At 41.1% G+C, this 22,390-nt stretch overlaps 1 protein-coding gene across 2 annotated transcripts in view; it reads left to right on the top strand.

Moving 5' to 3' along the window:
* VPS50 (VPS50 subunit of EARP/GARPII complex) overlaps window positions 1-22,390 on the top strand; it is an 86,303-nt gene that overhangs the window by 24,994 nt on the left and 38,919 nt on the right. The window contains exons 10-17 of one of the 2 annotated variants that reach the window (XM_063126663.1): window positions 6,641-6,683; window positions 6,864-6,962; window positions 8,128-8,268; window positions 9,975-10,086; window positions 12,254-12,345; window positions 13,694-13,788; window positions 14,797-14,895; window positions 18,949-19,039. In XM_063126663.1, coding sequence (XP_062982733.1) covers window positions 6,641-6,683; window positions 6,864-6,962; window positions 8,128-8,268; window positions 9,975-10,086; window positions 12,254-12,345; window positions 13,694-13,788; window positions 14,797-14,895; window positions 18,949-19,039 — 772 coding nt within the window. Of the gene's footprint in view, window positions 1-6,640; window positions 6,684-6,863; window positions 6,963-8,127; window positions 8,269-9,974; window positions 10,108-12,253; window positions 12,346-13,693; window positions 13,789-14,796; window positions 14,896-18,948; window positions 19,040-22,390 lie in introns of both variants that reach the window. The other variant, XM_063126654.1, reaches the window with a different exon arrangement.

Raw genomic sequence — 22,390 nt, 5'->3', positions numbered from 1 at the left:
GATCTTCTTGCAGTCCAAGGCACTCTCAGAATTTTCCTCCAACACCACAGTTCAAAAGCATTTATCTTCCTTCGCTCAGCCTTCCTTATGGTCCAGCTCTCGCAGCCATAGGTTACAACGGGGAATACCATTGCTTTAACTATGCGGACCTTTGTTGTCAGTGTGGTGTCTCTGCTCTTAACTATTTTATCAAGATTTGTCATTGCTCTCCTCCCAAGAAGTAAACGTCTTCTGATTTCCTGGCTGCAGTCAGCGTCTGCAGTAATCTTTGCGCCCAGAAATACAAAGTCTGTCACTGCCTCCACGTTTTCTCCCTCTATTTGCCAGTTATCAATCAAGCTGGTTACCATAATCTTGGTTTTTTTGAGGTTTAACTGCAATCCAGCTTTTGCACTTTCTTCTTTCACCTTTGTCATATTGCTCCTCAGCTCCTCCTCTCTTTCAGCCATCAATGTGGTGTCATCTGCATATCTGAGATTGTTAATGTTTCTTCCTGCGATTTTAACTCCAGCCTTGGATTTGTCAAGCCCAGCACGTCGCATGATGTGTTCTGCATACAAGTTAAATAGGTAAGGTGAGAGTATACAACCCTGCCATACTCCTTTCCCAATCTTAAACCAGTCCGTTGTTCCGTGGTCTGTTCTTACCGTTGCTACTTGTTCGTTATACAGATTCCTCAGGAGGCAGACAAGATGACTTGGTATCCCCATACCACCAAGAACTTGCCACAGTTTGTTATGATCCACACAGTCAAAGGCTTTAGAATAGTCAATAAAACAGAAATAGATGTTTTTCTGGAACTCCCTGGCTCTCTCCATTATCCAGCGGATATTGGCAATTTGGTCTCTAGTTCCTCTGCCTTTTCTAAACCCAGCTTGTACATCTGGCAATTCTCGCTCCATGAATTGCTGGAGTCTGCCTTGCAGGATCTTGAGCATTACCTTGCTGGCATGTGAAATAAGTGCCACTGTCCGATAGTTTGAACATTCTTTAGCGTTTCCCTTTTTTGGTATGGGGATATAAGTTGATTTTTTCCAGTCTGATGGCCATTCTTGTGTTTTCCAAATTTGCTGGCATATGGCATGCATCACCTTGACAGCATCATCTTGCAATATTTTAAACAGTTCAGCTGGGATACCGTCGTCTCCTGCTGCCTTGTTATTAGCAATGCTTCTTAAGGCCCATTCAATCTCACTCTTCAGGATGTCTGGCTCTAACTCACTGACCACACCGTCTGAGCTATCCCCGATATTATTATCCTTCCTATACAGATCTTCTGTATATTCTTGCCACCTTTTCTTGATCTCTTCTGTTTCTGTTAGGTCCTTGCCATCTTTGTTTTTGATCATACCCATTTTTGCCTGGAATTTACCTCCAATGTTTCTAATTTTCTGGAAGAGGTCTCTTGTCCTTCCTATTCTATTGTCTTCTTCCACTTCCGTGCATTGCTTGTTTAAAAATAATTCCTTATCTCTTCTGGCTAACCTCTGGAATTTTGCATTTAATTGGGCATATCTCCCCCTATCACTGTTGCCTTTTGCTTTCCTTCTTTCTTGGGCTACTTCCAGTGTCTCAGCAGACAGCCATCTTGCCTTCTTGGTTTTCTTTTTCTTTGGGACGTTTTTTGTTGCCACCTCTTGGACAATGTTGCAAACTTCTGTCCATAGTTCTTCGGGGACCCTATCTACTAAATCTAGTCCCTTAAATCTATTCTTCACTTCCACTGCATATTCATTAGGAATATTAGTGAGCTCATATCTAACTGATCTGTGGGTCTTCCCTATTCTCTTTAGTTTGATTCTAAATTGTGCAATAAGAAGTTCGTGATCTGAACTACAGTCAGCTCCAGGTCTTGTTTTTACCGTCTGTATAGATGTCCGCCACCTTTGGCTGCAAAGGATGTAGTCAATCTGATTTCGGTGCTGGCCATCTGGTGAAGTCCATGTATAAAGCCGTCTTTTCGGTTGTTGGAAGAGAGTGTTTGTTATGCACAGTGAGTTGTCCTGGCAAAATTCTATCAGCCTATGTCCCGCTTCATTTTGTTCTCCTAGCCCATCCCTATTTTTTTAGCTCCTGTTTCATTTTTCTGTTGGGGGAAGAAAAGCAGGATGTAAGAATGAATATATACTCATTTTGAACAATGGCATTGTATAAATATATTTTCCCCAAAATGTCTTTTAAAATACGCCATGATTCCTGAGTAAATGCTTACATTAGATATATGCATAGTTGGATGTTCTTTAGTATATTAGACTTGTACATTTGAGCGTTGCTGCTTTCCCTCCTCAGATAGGGTGTCGCTCCCTTTTGATTCATGTCGGGCTAATAGAGGCTAGGATAAACAGGGCCCTCTTAATACATCTTAATTAATTGGTGGAATAAAATGAATGCCACAAATTAATGCGTTGACAGAATTAATTGCAACTTTGAAAGTTCAAATCATTATACCCAAGGATTGAGATATTTGATTTTGTTACACGTTATGGATTTGAGCTGTGCACCGTTGATTTCTGTCAATTTATTCTGATATGAACAAAGTGAATTTGCAGTACCTTTTCCCTCCTTCTCTCTAATATGCGATGTACCAAGGAAACAATTTGTCCTGAAAATAATCAGCTCTAAATGGAATGCATTATCCTTCAGCTTTTCTGTGTGGAGCTCCGTTAGGAAAGAGTAGCAAGGAAGAAGGTGGGGCGTTGTGAAACAAATGCTCTTCTCCTTTGTTCCTACTAGCTATATTTTTCTAACAATTATGTAGTGTATACATTTGTCATTTGAAATGACTCTGAGCTGATTAAATGAATACCTGTATACCAGGTTTTAAATCGATACTTGTACCTGATCCTTGGACCATGCCCAGAAGCAGCAGCAGAGATGTGGCTTCTGTCGTGTTGGGCCCAGCACATACTTTGATGTATGCCCTGTTGCACACTGCAGTGACACAAGCTATTCTGAGGTGCAGCCTCTTTTTAGTTGGTGTGCTGGTAAGCAGCATGCAACATTCATGCGTTGTTCCAGGTATGGTTTCTCTGTCCTGTAGGATGGGGTGAGCAGAAAGTAGATCTCCAGATGCTTCAGACTTCAACTTCCATCATTCCTGATTATGTTGGTAGGAGCTTCTGGGAGTTGAACTCTCAGACATATGGAGACCTACCTCTGCCCACCCCTGCTGTAGAAAGTAAAGGTACAACTGTTTTTCAGCACTATGGGAAATTATGGAGCACTTTCCTCCCCCTCTTAATGATTTATCTCTCCAATAACGTGGGTGAATCTGCTGTAGCCATGAGCATGATATTTTGCCCATGAATAGGCAAAGGGGATGGCTCCATGATAGATCATTTGCTTTGCACGCAAAAGATCCCATATTTAATCCCTGGTAATTCCCATAAAAATGGGGATTGGGTAACAGTTGAAGGGAAGACTTCTGCCTGATATCCCAGAAAGCCCCTACCAGTCAGAGCAGACAGTAGATAGGCAAATAGTCTGACCTGGTATAAAGCAAGGGGTGGTGATGGCCACTAATTTGGATAGCTTTAGAAGGGTTTACCCTACCCTGTGCCTGTTTGTATTCTCTTCCCCTCCTTATTGTTTTATTGTGATTTTATTAGAATGTAAGCCTATGCGGCAGGGTCTTGCTATTTACTGTTTTACTCTGTACAGCACCATGTACATTGATGGTGCTATATATATAAATAAATAATAATAATAATAATAATAATAATAATAATGGGTTGGATGAATTCCTGGAGGAGAAGGCTATCAGTCACTAGTTGTGATGGCTATGTGCTACCTCCAGTATCAGAGGCAGTAAGCCTATATACACGAGTTGTTGTGGGTGGGAGGGTGCTTTTGCACCATCTCCTGCTTGTGGGTTGGTTGGTTGGCCACTGTGTGAACAGAGTGCTGGACTAGATGGACCCTTGGTCTGATCCAGCAGGGCTCTTCTTATGTTCTTAAGGCAGGCTACTGTGTTTCCTAACCATATTCTTCTCATAACCGTATGCTTTTAGAGAAGGAATGATAGCTCTATGGTAGAGCACATACTTGGCTTAGAAATCCCAGGTTCCATCCTTGCCTTCTACAGGTAGGGCTGGGAAATACTCCTATCCAAAACCCTGGAGAGCTGCCACCACTCATATGGCTGTGTGCTTAGTTTTCTCTACAATCCATTTAAAATCATATGGCTGTGTGCTTAGTTTTCTCTACAATCCATTTAAAATCATACGGCTGTGTGCTTAGTTTTCTCTACAATCCATTTAAAATCATACGGCTGTGTGCTTAGTTTTCTCTACAATCCATTTAAAATCATACGGCTGTGTGCCTAGTTTTCTGGACAATCCATTTAAGGTACTAGTATTTTTCTTCCCCTTTTGGAGACTTTTAGGTTTTTAAAAGCATTACTGGGAAATGTTACAATGCTTGGGAATGTTGTCAGCAGCGCGCGCAAAACTTGCTCTCTCTGTGTGACACTGGGTAGCCTGGGCCCTACTGATGGGGCTCTTGTGCAGAGGGAATGAGGTACAATGTGTTGTGTGCAGGGTGTACAGAGCCACATTGCACCCTGCAAGTCTTGCGGCAATATACAGGCCCTTTGTCCACCTGAGAGCATGTTGTTAGTATACAGGTAAGAACTGCAGTGTATAAGTAAGGAGGATTATGCATGATGCTAGTCCTTTTTAACATACAGCTGTACATTCTGAGTGCTGTTGAAGTTGGTATGGGGTGTGTATGCCTGAACCATATTCATTTTGTGAAAAACTGAAGTTACAGGGATGTAAATGAAGCCTGATTAGTCATTTAGATAGATTTTCATTTTCATTTCGTACAATGCCATGCTTTCTAGGCAATTCCAACATGGTATTAAAATATGTAATGCTTGGTGATTGCACTACTTTAAAGCTATTCTTCGGGGACAAATTTTTTTCTTAATGAATATTTAATCCCTCCTCCCCCCCCCCCCCCGATTTCTCATTGTGCAGACTGTACGAGAGTCATGATGCTCTCTCTAGACTCCCAGCCCCGTTGGCTTTCCTTAGGAGGAGAGTTTTAGTTCACGCGTTTGTTTCTTCATTCATACATATAACAAATTAGCCAAGCAGCAGACGATTCAGTTTGCAAGTATTAAAATTCGGCATGCATACTTTAAAAACACACATCTGTACCTTCATTACTTTCACAGATTTATTTATTTATTACATTTTTAATCCATCCAATAACTATTCTTCTCAGGGTGGATTTGAGACACTTAAAAACTAAATCTCAAAGAACAGTTAACGATATAAAATACAATACAAACATTTAAAACAAAATACAATAAAGAATAAAATAAAATTGAAACCACATACATTTCATTATAGTAAAGCATATATTCTTCACCAGCTTTCCCCAACCTGGTGCCTTCCAGATGTGTTGTACTACAACTCCCAGAATCCCCCAGCCATCTGGCTGGGGGTTGTAGTCCATCACATCTGGAGAGCACCAGATAGTGGAAGGCTGTTCTATGCATATTGTCTTAGTTGTGTTACAAAACTGAAATGAATTTAAATATTCCAAGGCTGTTTTGATGCCTTCCTTAGATCATAGTTGTTGTTTGTGAACTTGTGGAGCTTGTTCAAAAATAGCCAGGGTTTGTTTAAAGTCATATTTCCCACTTTTGCACTGCAAAACTCTCTGTGGGGAATCCTGTGGACAATGCTTTAGCTTGTGGTGGATCTCTGTAAAAATGGTGTCCGCAAGAGCCCAGCATGGCATAATGACCCCCTATGGGTAAATTAAGCTACAGTGGGCTACAGTCTGAGTGTTACTCGCACAAATGATACACATTATAGTTTGGAAGAGTGGCCTTGAAAACGGCTTCCAAATTAAAGTGATATGTCACAACATTAATCTTTTTCTGAGACTATCATATAACATATTGGCTTAAGTTTTAGACAGTCTTGCGAAGACTCTCATTCACGCACTGGTTATCTCTCGGTTGGACTACTGCAACCTTCTTCTCTCTGGCCTTCCTTCGTCTCACATCAGTCCGCTGGTCTCTGTCCACCACTCTGCCGCTAAGATCATCTTCTTGGCCCGCCGCTCTGACCATGTCACTCCACTTCTGAAATCTCTTCATTGGCTTCCAATTCACTCCAGAATCCAATATAAACTTCTCCTGTTGACCTTCAAAGCTTTTCATGGCCTAGCTCCTGCCTATCTCTCCTCTCTCATCTCACACTATTGCCCCGCTCGTGCTCTCCGCTCCTCTGATGCCATGCTTCTCGCCTGCCCAAGGACCTCCACTTCCCTTACTCGGCTTCGTCCTTTTTCTTCTGCTGCCCCTTACGCCTGGAACGCTCTTCCAGAACACTTGAGAACTACAAACTCAATCACAGCTTTTAAAACTCAGCTAAAGACTTTTCTTTTCCCTATAGCTTTTAAATATTGAGTTTGTTCTGACTCTATACTGTTAGCTTCACCCTACCCTGTGCCTGTTTGCATTCTCTTTCCCTCCTTATTGTTTACTACAACTTTATTAGATTGTAAGCCTATGCGGCAGGGTCTTGCTATTTACTGTGTAATCTGTACAGCACCATGTACATTGATGGTGCTATATAAATAAATAATAATAATAATAATGTTGGACTTTATTGTTTCGCAGTGAATTGAATTCAAAACTGCAGGACACTTTGGAGCAAATTGAGGTGAGAATTCAGTTCATCGATTTTTACAGTAAGGTGAATGCCTTGAATGAGGGTGTCTGAAGCAGTTCAAATGATGAGATGGTATTTTGCTTTATTGTGACAAAACGAATGTCTCAACAAGAATTCTTCATACGTTATAACTATTTCTTTTTACTGAATATTCATGTTTTAACTGTGTAGGAGCAGTTAGATGTAGCACTTTCCAAAATCTGCAAGAACTTTGACATCAGCCATTACACCAAGGTGCAGCAGGCTTACAGGCTACTTGGGAAAACGCAGGTTAGCATTCTTCATTTGAAATGATGTCTTGATACAATACTTGTCTTGCTGTTTGGGTTTCTTGCCTCGAATGCCAAGGGTGGTTATAAGATAAGAATGACTGAAATGTGTGAATATTTTTATATACAAATTCAATACTGTGTAATCAGTTAAAAAGAGGCAGCCTTTGTCTGTAGCGATGCAGTGGATACACACCCTAGGAGAAAAAAATAAAATCATAGCTCAAGGAAAATCAAATCTCAGTAACTGATCACTCCCTTAGGGTGCTCCTTTATGGTCTTTTCAGCAGTTTCTCCACCCAAGATGGCTGTCTTGCACAGTCACATATCTGCTGTTGAGTGTAGCTAACGTTGCATTTAATGCTCTCTGGAAAGAGAGAGCTGGAAGCATAAATGCTCATGGTGGTGCATGCTCGTTAGTTCTTTTGAGTGGGAAACAAAACATATCTGTGCAATGGTTGGGGACTTCTGGTGTTGGCAAGCAAATTAGTCTGGCTTTGCTTAACAGCTGACTTACCAAGCACCTTCTGCACATCTACTCTCTGCCTTCCATCAGTTGCCTAGATCATCTCATTTTTAAATGACATCTCATTTGTTGAATCATGGGCGGAAAAAACAATTGTAAGCTTGACTAGACTGCAAGAGGATTTACTGTTCCTCAGCTTCACATTTGAACCAATCCTTAATTTGCTAATTATTTCCTTCTCTAAGGCCAATCTGGTTTTCAGTCACTTTAATAAATCTTGGCTTTCATATGTACAATGTACATGTCCTGTACATGTCTATTTAAAGGTTTATGTTGTACCATAGAAACCACCAAGCCATTAACACTGCAATCCTATACATATCTACTCAAAATAAACCCCATTGGGTTCAGTGTGACTTGCTCTCAGTCAAGTGTGTATAGGATTGCAGCCTAAGTCTTTTTGGACAATGAGTTCCATTGGGTGATCCTTTGGGGTGGGGGAAAAACTGATCCTCATCCCTGATACTGGTGAGCTCAATAGTAACCATTTACATCTTGGGCAAAACTGAAGCAGCATTGTGCCTAAACACTCCAGAGGGCAGGAAGGCTTGGAACTGCATTTTGACCAAAGAACTGGAATCAGGGAATTGGCTATTTATATGATGTGTTATTGATTCTCCTGCCCTCAATCTTTCTTCAGACAGCAATGGACCAACTACATATGCACTTTACTCAAGCCATTCACAACACGGTATTCCAAGTTGTTCTCGGGTACGTAGAGCTGTGTGCAGGAAACACAGACACCAAATTTCAGAAGCTTCAGTATAAGGACCTCTGCATGGTATGTAGTCATACAACAGCTTGGAATGTTTTGCATTTGCACGTCTTCTTCTGTCTTGTCTGCTGCTCTAAAAGAGAACTTCAACAATTGCCCTGCTTAGCCATTTTCAAGAAAAAAGATGCTTCATAGCAGTAAAAAAGAGGGTTAGGTGGATGGATGGATGGATTGACAAAATGAAGCTGCAGTTAATTCTGTTAAGTTGGGGTCATCCATACAATTGTAGTAAATTAATACGGAGAAGATGAGACATTTAAGAACGTATGAAGAGGTACCCTGGATCAGACCAAGAGTCCATCTAGTCCAGCACTCTGTTCACACAGTGGCCAACTAGCTGTCAGCCAGGAATAATATCATCCTGCCCATGTTCCCCAGCAACTGGTGTACATGGGCTTACTGCCTCTGATGCTGGAGGTAGCACATACTCATCAGGACTAGTAGCCGTTAATGCCCTTTTCCTCCAGGAATTTATTTAACCCCCTTTAAAGCCATCCAAATTGTTGGTCATCACTACATCTTCTGGTAGTGAATTCCATAGTTTAACTATGCACTGTGAAGAAGTACTTCTTTATATCTGTCCTGAATGTCTAGCCACTCAGCTTCATGGGATGACTCCGGGTTCTAGTATTTTGAGAGAGGAAGAAAGATTTTCAGAATCTAGCAAGAAAACATTGTGCTGTCACATTCTCAGTCCTCACCCCACTACAATCAGTTTGAATTTTTACCAACCCTCTTGCTAGTAAACAGTGCTTCAAATGCACTAATAATGTTGAGATAATGAAATTATAGTCGACTGTCTGCAAAGTGAATAAAATATCTGAATCTGTGGTCAACTTTGGCCCCTACCTGGCACCCTTCCCAATTTCACTTCTAAGGAGAGATCCTGAAGGTGGGAGTCGGATTTCTCCCTGTTTGGAATTCTGAGGACAAACGGGAGGCTTCTATCTTCCAGCGTTCAGAACCACTTAATGGTTGCAAATCACCCAGGGAGCATTAGCCATTGGGTGGTATAGAAATGCAATGAATAAATAAATAAATAGAACTGTTGGCAGCTGCAAGAGATGCTTCAGGGACAGCTTACTGTTGCCTTTCTCTGCATGCCTGCAGAGGAGAGAATAGGAAAAAAACAGGTGCTGTTCCCCATCTTTCAGCAGCTGTGGTGATGTATTTATTTTAAGCAATGCTTTCTCACTTGCTCGGACAGCGGCCTATTTTGCCTGAAGCAAATGAGAAACGTCCGGTTGAAAAAGAACACTGCTCCTGCTGTGTAAGATGGGTTGATCAGGGCCAGCAGATTGTTTATGCCTAGCATATTCAGGACAGTTTAAAACTGATATTTCTTTAACTGAAGTACTTAAACGTCGTATGTCCTTAATTTATGCAACTTCATTGACCGGAAAAATATTTCAGATTTCTCAGTGCCAGAACACATTGACTTTTTTAGGTCGATAGTATATTTGAAGCCCTGTTAATTGCTACGCACAATCTCCTGACAAATACTAATTGTTCAACGTCTTTAGAAACTTCTGGTTTCCCTCTTTTTGTTCTATTCTCTCTGCGTTTTGCGCAGATGTATTATATGTACTGTATGTAGCTGCTTTTTTAAAATTCCCCCCTCTTTGTTAACATTTGTATCTTTTGCATTCGACACAAGCTTTAAATTAAGATAGCACAAGGACATTTTACTGATGTGTGTTTGTGTTCTTCAGCACATTACATCGGACAGCTACATTCCTTGCCTTGCCGACCTCTGCAAGGCCCTGTGGGAAGTGATGCTTAGTTACTATCGAACCATGGAATGGCATGAGAAATATGATCGCGGTGAGCCGCCTCCGTCGTCTGGTAGGAAATGGCTTTTGCTATTTGAAAGTGACGTCTCAAAAAGAAATATGTTTCACGTCTCAATTTCAAAATACAAGACTGGCAGTCCAGCATATCTGGTCAAACTCAACAGTAGGGCTAGAGCCCTTCTGTTGTCCATATGGGAAGCAGAACAACTTGGAATAGGGAATCTGTACAAAATGCTCACAATGTTTTGTTGTAATTTCCTTTTGTCCTTAATTGTCATTTTCACTGGAGCTTCTGAGAAACGTTTTTTTAGAGGCAGTTAATAAATTTTTGTTTAGCTTACTATTTTAGCAGATCAAGGAGGTCTAACAATGATTATCTTTTTTTCAGGTTTTAATGCTTTATTTATTTCAACAACAACAAAATATACAACTTACTGCCATACAATATATTCATTATACACTATCAGTTATTTCAGCTATTCAACAAAAAACACTCAGCATAACACACCTATTAATATCTGAGAATAAATTAAATACATTTTGTATCAAATAAGTAAAATTTTCATAACGCTACTCAAAACATCCCAAAATAAATTAAATGTAAACTGAATTAAATAGATTAGATAGTACATAAGTTCAGAAAATTAGTGAAGGAGTGAGGTTAAGAGATGGCAGACAACAGATCCCTAAATTTATAGAGGAATGGAAACCTTTTATTGATTATTGGAAAATAATTATGATAGAGAAATTAATATATATTCTTGTTTTACTATATAATAAAACATTGCTTGGGAGATATGTGATATTCTGTTCTAACAATGTGATATTCTGTTCTTTCAATAGCTAATATCTCTAGCCTGGATGAACACTCTAAGGGCCAGTTTGCATGGTGCAACAGCCCACTGTGGGTTAATTTACCTGTGAGGAGCTGTAGCATGTGTTGTCTGCCGTTATGAACATTCAAGCCCCAGCTGTGATGTTGTTCGAACCTGGCAGTGGGGGTTTGTTTTAGGGTTATGTGAAGGTTGTTTAACCGTCAGATATCCCCTGGTGCCTGGGTTCATATGACACAACAAGCCATGGCGGCTCCTGGCTGATGCTTGCATATTCATAATGAGAGATGGCACATGCTGCGGCACTGTAGGATAATTAACCCACTGTGGCTTGTGGTGTTGTCCAAACCAGGTCTACGTCTGCAGTCCTAAGCAAACTTACTAGAGATTAAATCCCCTCTATACATAATGGGAATTACTTCTGAGTACAGATGTACAAAGGATTGTGCTGCACACACCTTGTCAAAACTGGGCATCTTAGAGTTGTTTCAGGCATTAGTCTGAAACTGAGAAAATGATGTATGACTGACCTGTGGATATATATTTTGCATTTTCACATAATATCTGACATTATTATTATTATTATTATTATTATTATTATTATTATTATTATTATTATTATTATTATTTATGTAGTGAATATGTGCAGGGCCACATTCAGCAGTAGGTTTGTACAAGTCAAAACACAGGGTCAAACTGAAGTGGGGGAACCTGGGTCCCTCCAAATAATGATGGACTCCAACTATCATCAGCCTGGTCAAGGATGATCAGAGTTGTATTCCGACCAAATCCTGGAGGGCCAAAGGTCCTTCCCCCTTGCCGTAAAATGTAAGTCCCAGAACTTAACACATGTCAGTGGCCTGAAGGGAGGGGTAGATGGAGAAAAACATGGGAAATGGAGGCTTATTGATGCAGGATATATATCTCGAACTGTATTAATGGGAAAAGGCATTCTTTTTTCTCTCGGTAAAAATCTCAACCACCTTTCAATGAGCCATATGTAACAGTAATAAAAACACAAAATAGCTGAAAGATTGGATTTCTCCTGGTGTCCATCCTCATCAGCACCTCCCAAAGGGGTTGGTCCCGCTTGCATGTGCATGCTTTGCAATGGTGTAGTGGCGGTCCCAGAGCAGTGCAGGATTGCTCTGCTTATTTCATCTCATGGGATCGTGTATGGTATTTGACATGTAACTTCCTTTTTTTTTTAATTACTGTGTAAATGCCTTTATATTTTGAGACACTGCAAGCCCAGAACAAATGAAGGGAGCCTAGGAGTTGGTGAAATTTTGCTCTCACATTAAAGCAAATGTTAACTTTTCTCCTTGGCCAGCTTGTGTGAAAAATCCTTCAATTATTTTCCAGATGGAAGCAACGTTATGGGCACTGAAGAGACTAATTTTGACCGCGGTTATGTGAAAAAGAAATTGGAACATGGACTTTCACGAATATGGCAGGTTTGTTTTAAATTGGGAAAATGCTCTCTTCTCACCCACCTCTTCACAAATGCTTATCTTGAAATACATTCCATTTTAAAAATCTGGTGAATATAGGAAAACATTCACTCTGGTGATTTGTAGTATCAAGCTAAGATGGCTTCATTTTTGTATCATAGTTTCATGTTCCTCCAACGGAGTTTAAGGAGCATGAAACAATGCAAAGTTGCTGCCATTTTGTGTTAAATGGACTGGAGATGTAGATCAAAAAATTTCTGCGAAATGAACTTCAGTTGAAAAACGACGTGTCTCTGTGTGCTATTTTATGTTATTTCATGGTTTTGTTTTGCCCTTCTGGGATATGTGTGTGATTCATTTTAATATTTTACTATGCTTTAGCATGTTATAAACTACCCTAAGGTTTCTTTAGAGCAGATGTGGGCAACTTGTGGCCCTCCAGATGTTTGGCCAGAACTTCCATCAACTCCCATCAGCATAGCCAAATGATGAGCAACGTTATACGTTTTAGGTCAAAACATCTGGAGGGCTGCATGTTGCCCTCCCCAGCTTTAGAGTTTTGCGGTGGGATATATATCCCACTACAATGAAACAGGACAAGATACATATATCAACTCCCTCTTAGGACATTTTGCTTTGCGTAATGGTCCCTTCCTCACTGCCCCCAAGATAAGGTACACATTTTCAAATACCAAGAATGGATCTGCCCAATGATTACAGTGAATATGAGTTGAGCAAGTATCTCTCTTTCCCGCTGAAATCATCAGAGCATAAAAGTTTCTGGATCTTCTTGACAGTGTCAGCATTTCTATTTGTGCCTTGTACACTCTTGTATTTATGTACAAGGACAAGGAAACAAATTATAAAGGATAAATGGCTCTCTTTAGATGGCAAAGAAATGCTGACACTACTGATAAAAATAGACATAGCTTCAGTGTAATATGAAAAGAAATCTATTAAATGGACTGGTTCAAAGCAATACATATAGTTTTCTGTTGTTTCTAACAAAAAGGCCTGGAGTAGAAAGCTGGATGATAATGTGAGCCTAGTATTTTCAAAAGGACTCTTAAATCTTATAGGCATTAATGGGACTTATAGTGTGATTTCAGTCCAGATTGTAGATTCAGTAAAGGTTTAGTATTGGAACTCCAGAACTCTTGAGTTGCTTGTTTTGTCAAATAAAGCACACTAGTAGCAATGTTGTTATCGAATAAAACATACTAGCAGCAATGAAACCATTGAGACCATTCACACATTGTAACAACCTAAGTTTCACAAACCATGGGTTGCCAAGAAGAAACACGAAATGAAACTAAGTCTAGAAAACTTCAGTATGTTTGCTTTTATGCAGGATGTCCAACTGAAAGTGAAGACCTATTTGCTGGGCACAGACATGTCTAACTTCAAATATGATGACTTCATCTTTGTGCTGGATATTATCAGCAGGTATTTTCAGGAGCCATCCATTCGGGTGAAGTGACAAATGGGAAGTTAACACAAGAAAGAATTACGCAGAAAAAGCTAACAGTGTTGTGTGGTGGTGGTAGTAGTAGTAAGCAATATAAGTTATGGTAAAAGTTATTCCTTACTTGCTCTGTGTATTTAGATATGAATTGTATTGATGGTTAAGTGGATTCATTTTTCCAATGTCAAAACTGTTTGTAGAGTTCAAGTGATACCTGTGCCTTTATTTTGATGAGCCTGCACCAGTGTTAAGTCCAAGTATTGTGATTTTAAGTGGTTTGTGACTGGGACTGCTACATATTAGAAGAAGCAAATACCCTAAAGTGCATCAGATCCACCATTTTCCCTCTAGCCATGGCTCATATTTTCATTACAACCCTTAGACTAATTTGATCCCCCCCCCCCCCGGTTTTAAGTTTTTTATTATTTTTCCCAACACATAGACATCACATATAATACATACAAACAGAGGTATACATATAACAACTACAATTACACTAAAAACATTTAAGGGTAAGGTTAAAGTACATTTTTTTTTGCCCTCTTCATGCCAAAAATGCCCACTAATTTCTTAATTACCATTTATATATCAATCCAATTCAGTTTTTCTTATAATTTATCTAAGTCTCATACATTGGATTCACATGCTTCTTTCCTCTCTTTCCCCATCTTAATAATAAAATCCATGAACAAATACATCATTTTTCTCTGTCTCTTTCAGATGTTCTAGCAAAGGTTTCCATTCCAACATAAACATTTGATTTTTTGAAAAACATTTTAAAAAACAAACAACTTCCATGATTTTTTTAAGGATCATTGGACATTTTAATTTTTAGTCTGCTGAGAATATGTTGAAAAGCTCCTTCACAGGAATTCAGTTTCCAGGGTTGTAGGAATTGTGAAACCATAACAATTAAACAGATTTTGGAAGTGTTCTTAGCCGCTGTGTACATGCCAAGGTGAATATAATCAGAATATCATTTGTTTTAGGCTGATGCAAGTTGGAGAAGAATTTTGTGGTAGCAAGTCTGAGGTTTTGCAAGAATCCATTAGAAAACAAAGTGTTAATTATTTCAAAAACTACCACAGGTAAGTTTTTCTATATTTGCTATCAGTTCTTGGGGTCATTTTTTCTTGGTAAGTGCAAACTTTAAAAAAATGAAAAATGGGTTCTTCACATGAAACATTTAAATGTAAGTATTGATCAAAATTCTTTCTGAAAAGTTTTCTTGATGAAGGCTGTGATAGTCTACTTCAGCTGAAAATCGATTGTTTTCATGGTGCCATAATTTCTATTGATATCCCAGTAGTGTCTGGATCCCAATGACTCTTTCTCATATTACATAGCAACACACTCAGGTTTGCCACAGAGTTCAGGAACACAGAAACTTGCCTTATACCAGGGCAGATTACTTGTCCATCTAGTCCAGTACTGCATACTCTGTCTGACAGGAACTCTCCAGGATTTCAGGCAGAGAGCTTTGCATTCACCGTTTATCTGACCGTTTATCTGGAGATTCTGTTTTAAGAGCATGTCCCTACCACTGAGGTACAGTCTACTGAAAATAAACCTATGCCTACCTAAATCTTGAGCTGCTTATTTAGGAAAATATTCACCTACATTTCCATAAACTTACAGAATAAAAAATATAACCGGAAAACTATTTAATGTAGAGACATAACAATTGCTATCAAAGAGGTAATCTGCAAATCTTTGCTATTATTTCTTGCATAAACTATGAGAACAGAAAGTTAGAAATATTGGGGGGGAATGTTTTTAACTATTTCACTCCTTTTGTCAGTTGGATAATTGTTTTGCCTGATTGGGAAGGGTGGGTGGACATGCGTGTTGAAAGGTGCTAGACAAATAAGTATACTTCACCCTGTTCTTCTGAGTAGTCAGAGTAAATAGTTCATGACAGTGATTGTTGCATATTGACATTGAGAGGGAGCTACTGAGCCTGTTCAGAAGACACCTTAAACCATGGCTTTAACAACAGTGAATAACGTTTTTTTGCTCTATTCACCATGGTTAAAGCTGTGGTTTAAGGTATCTTCTGAACACAGCCTGGCTTTCTGGCTTAACCACCGCGGTTAAAGCCGTGGTTTAAGGTGTCTTCTGAATGGGGCCATCGTGATCTAACTTGTTCATGTCATTGTCAGAGCCCTTTTGAAGGGGTAATGGTTTCCATCAGGCTGTAAAAAATATACACATACTGTGAATCACCTAAAGCTTTTAGGAGTTTTAGGGTTTCCACTTCCAAGTGCATTCCAGCTCTTGCTTCTCATTGTGTGCTTAATTAAGAAACGTTAGATGCTTTTGAAGATGCATTAGTGCATAAAAGCTGTCCATCTGGGAGCTGTTCAAAGAGCATTGTCTTTCAGTCGTTCTCCTTGACATATGTAGACAAGTGAGCCGTAGCTGTAGTACTAAAGTCAACAAGCTATAATATAGAGATGACATCAAGAACACTGATTTATATAATCTGTGATGCAGACTGAACACCTGAGGCATTTTATTGGGAATCATAGAATAGCAGAATTGGAAGGAGCCTATAAGGCCATTGAGCCCAACCCCCTGCTCAGTGCAGGAATCCACCTTAAAGCATACCTGACAGGTGTTTGTCCAGCTGCCTCTTGAAGGCCTTTAGTGTGGGAGAGGCCACAACCTCCCTAGGTAACTAGTTCCATAGTCATATAGAATCATAGATTATGATTATAGAACTATAGAACTATGGTTATTTTGGAGAATGAGTGTTTATTCAGTGGTGGCCAGGGAAAGGAATTGGCTACCTCACTCGTAAAGAGCACCTTTGGGCAAGGGTCACCCAGGTTTCCAGAAATAACTGACGGTTTTGCCCTTTCAGTGTCAAAATCAGATAACATCTAATTTCATGGAAGTAGAGTATAGTTGATATCCAGAGGAAGAAAGCCAGTGTTGTGTAGTGGACTGGGGTATTCTAGGCTCAGATTCCAGTTCAGCCAAGAAGCTCACTGTTTCACAGCCTAACAGTGTCTTGTGGGGATAAAATAGGTGTTAGAGGGGCATACAGGGGCCTGAGCAAATTACAGGAAAAGTGGGGGTAAAATGTAATAATGTTAAGTAGTGAAAGGTGAGAGTTAGGCCATGAGTTCAGAGGTTCGAATGCGTATTGACATAAATACTGTAGAATGTGTTAAAATTTGGATTTTGGCATTCTCAGTAATTCAGTCTTTATTTTTTAAAGTACATTTTGGGCCTCTGTTATTGTGGATGAAGTTCAGTTGGTTTCTCTTCTTTCTTCACTGCTCTGCATTTTATCTGGGTTTTGTTGTTTGTTTTATCAGCTTTTTGTGTGTTTCTATTTAATGATTTCTGTTTTTTTGTTAGCTTGCGCATTTACATGGAAAAATGGGATATATATTTTATTGCCACTACTACAAGTTTTCATTGTATTCAGGCAGTGTCTGTTGAGATTCCAAATGTTCAAAGCTCTTTCTTAAGATTGCAGTGAGACATGAAGAACTTCAAGTTCGTTGCACAGTCCTTTCCTAGGGTTGGCTCCGGAAGAGCATGAGTGGGGTTCAGCTTGCACAACAAGGTTCCCCCCCTCCAATGAAACCCTCTATCTTCCCTTCAAAACTTGAGGTTCACGTGAACCTTCAGAACAGTGTGAGATGGGGCATGGAAGCGGGAACAGCGGGAAAGGGGAATTGGCATCATTCAGGGCCTGGCCCAGCCCAAGGCAGGTTGCCGCTTGAAGTACAGGGGACCCGCTGCTCTCCCATGGCCCCCACTCCTCTGCCCCCGCTCACGTACGCCCAAGAAGCAGCAGCTGCTTGGTTGCCCATGCGTCTTGCCACACCTTGCCTCCCAACCCTGCCCACCGCTGCGCAACTTATTTTCCGAGTGTGGCACACACACCTGCGTCGCCAGTGTGCTGCCTCCGGAAGGCCTTTCTGCCTTCAGGATCCACGCAGCGCTCGCACACTTGTCCAGCGCAGCTCTTGAAGGCAGAAAGACCTCACAGAGGCAACGTGCTGGTTGTGATGGGTCCCCGCTAAGGAAAGTAAGCATGCTGGCAGGCAGGGTGGGGAACACAAGGAGCTGCGCCCGCTTCCTTCCGTTTAATGGTAAGGCTGGTGCCGGTGCACCGCAGAACAGCATCCGCAAGGGCTGTTAACCCTTGCCTTGCTGTGCTGAGGCTGCCTTGCCCAGGACGACCAGGTGAGCCTTCCTGGCATGGGCGTGAGGGAGCAGCGGCACAGATTTGCTGCACTTTCCACTCCTCACCGCCTCTTGCAGGAGCTTCCTGTTTAGGGCATTCCTGCTTACGCAAAGTAACCTTGTATCCAGCCCGTGATCCTTCCAAAAGGCATTTCATGTCTTTAAAACAGGGCTGTTGAACCTTTTTCAAACCAAGAGTCAAATTCCATTTTGGAGAATTTCTCAAGGGCTGCTTTCCAGTGCTTGGGTGGGTCATAGGTAAAAAAGGGTGAAGCCAAGATACCAAAAATACCAGCATGTCTTGGCTTAAAGTTCTTACTGCCAGTAACGTAGGAGAAGCATTGCAAGCTTTTAGAATGGGTGGGGTAGAGGAAACTGCACAAACACCAGGAACCGCCCCCCCCCCCGAAAATCAGTGGTTGAGTGAAAGAGATGTGGCCATCTGGAGAACTCCGGAAGGCCACATTTGCTGGCTGGTCCTGACGTTCTGCACCCATGCTTGAAAACATGGATGCCGAACCCTGAATAAAACCACTCTGCTCATCACTGTGCTGTGCACATCACCCATCCAGTGAAGACTTATTCAGGTCTTCTATCGCTCACTGCTTTTGGTTCTACCCACATAATGCCACTGAGTTTCTGGGCAGCATGGATGGGATACAATTTCGCTCAACTTCCCACCAGACTCTCAAGTCCTGTGTGTCTGTGTGGCTGCAGGAGATCCATTCTGGAGATCTCCATAGTAGAGGGGGAAATGTGATCAGTTCCTTAATGGAAGCATCATGAAAATATTCAGGGAAATTCTTAAATGGAAATGCAACTAGATTCATTCAGATTCCCCCCCCCCCCCAATATTGTGATGCTTCTTCATTTCTTGACTATAGCTAGCTTTTTTGTACCGTGTGCCTTTGCTGACCCTCAGTTGTTTGTTTCAGAACCCGCCTTGAGGAGCTGCGGATGTTCTTAGAGAACGAGACATGGGAGCTTTGTCCCGTTAAATCAAGCTTCAGCATATTGCAGCTTCATGTAAGTCCCAACCATGCTAAAAGCAGGAATGGGATAAATGCTTGGTGTATATGTATGGTTAAGGCTATTTTGGTCAAGACTGGTGAAATACTTGCTGCCATCTTAAATTCCAAGGTATGGATGGTGTGGTTGTATTGTACAAATGTGCCAGGATGTGCTACGGTGGCCATGCTGGGAACAGCCTGCAGGCTTTGCAATATTGGCTTTTTGTACCACGCTCTAGTTCAGCCTTCCTCAACCTGGGGCGCTCCAGATGTGTTGGACTGCATCTCCCAGAATGCCCCAGCCGGCAGAGCTGGCTGGGGCATTCTGGGAGTTGTAGTCCAACACGTCTGGAGTGCCCCAGGTTGAGGAAGGCTACTCTAGTTTATGCTTCAACAACTTTTGTCATGATTTAAAATGACTGATACGCAGCGGGAAAAGAATAGAAACGGGTTTTGTATGATAATCACATGCCAATCTAACATTTAATTAATTACTTTATTTACATATTTATTAAATTTATAATTTAATAAATTATTTTTATTAAATAAATAATTTATTACCCTCCACCTACCAGCATTGGAGGCTGGTGGCTCTGATTTTGGTGGGGTTGTGAATTCCTTCTGGGTTTTAGAACCAGCCAGAACTCTAAAAAAAGCAATCCAAGGTGCTAAACGCTATCATGAAAATAGGTTCAGCATTTTGGATGGGTGTTTTAGAGTTCTGCTTGGTTCTGACTAAAACCCAGAATGGATTCACAGCCCCACTGAAATTGGAGCCGCTCCACTGCCTACCAGGAACTGGATGCGATGTCTAATAAAAGTCTCATTAAAACTCTGCATAAAACAAACAAATGCAAGGAGCAGTCCCACCCCCCCACCATCCACTTCAATAAACCTTGAGGGCAGCATAACCGTTGTTTAAAGAGACCATTATCATTCACAGTGCCAAAGCTGGCATGCAAGGGCTAAGTGTGCTGGTCAGGGGCTAGTTCTTGGCTTCCTAAACCAAAGTTTCAGAATTTGAGAACATTTGTGTCCAAAAAGTTTCCAAGCATTGCTAAGGTGAAGCCTAAATATAAAAATGCAGAGGAACACACAGCCAGTTTTGTTCTTGAGAGCCCAAGTGCTTCCTCTTCCCCTGGGGTTGCATGAAAATTGCAACAGGAGTGTCACAGCATAAAGTGTGGTGTATTGGCTAAGGTGTTGGACTGGGAATCGGGAGATCCGGGTTCTAGTCCCCACTCAGCCATGGAAACCCACTGGGTGACTTTGGGCCAGTCACAGACTCTCAGCCCAACCTACCTCACAGGGTCGTTGTTGTGAGGTTAACATGGAGAGGAGGAGGAGGAGGAGGATTATGTACACCGCCTTGGGTTCCTTGGAGGCCAAAAGGCGGGATATAAATGTAATAAATAAACAAACAAATAAAGGATTCTTGCTGTTGAATTTGTGCAGTAGGTGTCAGGGCTAAGTTTCAGCATGCCCTAGGGGAGGGATGGGGGGATCGAATTGCCCCCACCAGGCTGTTCATGAGCCAGATGATTTCCCTGGGCATGGGCATGCCCACTAATGTCATCACCCCGCTGCCTGTTTTACCTTTCTCTGCACAGAGAAATGGACGTGGCTGGTGCTGGGTGGAGCAGTTTCTGCCAGTGCTGCCTGAGTTGGGTGCCTGCTTTGTGTGCCTCTCAGGCGTCCCAGTGCCCATCCAGTCCCCAGCTTGGCATGCACCTGCGTTCCTGTTCTTATCTCCAGTCTATGATCAGAGAGAAGAGGGTATTTCCCTGTGCACTGCTTGCTCCTCTGCGCACCGTTCACCCTCCAACCACAGGTCAAAGATAACTATGAGGGGTCCTCCATAGAATACAGCTTGGAGGTTAAGCCCTATACTCTGGAAATATCCAAGGAGGCTCCATTAGGCCCTCTGGTTAGAGGTTCCCCATCCCTGCCCTGGGGGACAATGTAGCAGAAGAATATATTATAAATTTTATATTTACATTATCCTGTCTCTAGCTTCATTTGGGTTCCCCGCCCCCTCACAGAACCCTCAAATCCATCTCTTTTTGGGTTTCATGCATTGCTCAGTTAATGTGTGAGTCATTTCTTTGTTGATAGATCCTAGATCACCAGCCATCACGGAGGGTGTGACATACCAGTTTCTCTTTTACAGAGATTATTAAAGCAGCCTGAGATCCAGTTATGCATGAGCAGTTCCCATGCTACTCTGCTAATATATGAAGTGACCCCATGAATAAGAGTGAACAAGTTATAATTCAGTGAGCCTGGCTGGAATTATTCATCCAAAATTGAGAGTTATGCTCACTCTCTTGCACAAGTGTAAGCAAGAAAACTGTTCTAGAACTGTTACAGTAATGTGTGAACTTGTGCGCAACACATTTATGGAACAGCACTGTTGGTGATCTTCTTTCTGCTAAATGAATCCAACCGTTTGGCTGCATTTTGATGTCCCACCAAACCATAGTTTAGCATGACAAGAGCTTGCATGCCCCTCTCTTCTCCTGTAGCATGATCAGGCATAATGTAGCCTGGCGCCTACACTGTACTCCTTTCGTTGCCAGCTGAAGACCTTTTTATTCTCTCAGTATTTTAACACTTAATTTTAACTTAAATTTAAATTTTACTGTTCTAATTCTGAATTTTAATCTTATATCAATTTCTGCTGCATGGTTTAATCCTGGTTGTGCTTTTAATACTGTATTTTGTATTTGTGTTTTTAGGCTGTTGTTTGTTTTATTATGGTTTTAATTTTTCTGAACTGCCCAGAGAGCTTCGGCTATTGGGCGGTATAAAAATAAATAAATAAATAAATAAAACTTACTTCTGATTTGGTTTAAGCACAGTTCAAGGTCTCATCTGAATCCTAAACTGTGGTTAAGGATCCTAATGACCTGTGGTTTGAAGTTGGCTCATGTCAAGCAAACCGTGGGTAAGATAAACCACAGTTTGTCAGGTTTGGAGGACATGACAAGCTGCAGTTAAGCTAACACAGAAACAAAAGGTTCCAAACTCTTCCTTGTGACTGCACTGGGAAGAGGAGGGGGAGCATGAACGCCTAAGGCTTGCTGTGTCTCACTCTCATTAAGCTAAACTATGGTTTTAGTGTGATGTCCAACTGGGCCTTTATCTTTGCATCTGTGAATCCCATACTACTTCAAATATTCAAGGCAGTAATAAATCAGAAGTTATGATAAATAAATTGGTAAAGAGCACTTTTGGCAGTCTCTGGAAACTAAAATTCATGTACAGTTGACACCCTTTCAAAAAAAAAAAATGTTTATATTGATGTATTTTTAAATAGGTGAAAAGCCAGAGGCCTTATAATTCCCCTAGTTGTTCACTTTTAAGT

Source organism: Elgaria multicarinata, chromosome 1 (assembly GCF_023053635.1).
Source record: "Elgaria multicarinata webbii isolate HBS135686 ecotype San Diego chromosome 1, rElgMul1.1.pri, whole genome shotgun sequence".
In the NCBI taxonomy this organism is placed as follows: domain Eukaryota; kingdom Metazoa; phylum Chordata; class Lepidosauria; order Squamata; family Anguidae; genus Elgaria; species Elgaria multicarinata.
The sequence above is the reverse complement of the archived record's forward strand: the minus strand, read 5'-3'. Positions and strand labels throughout refer to the sequence as shown.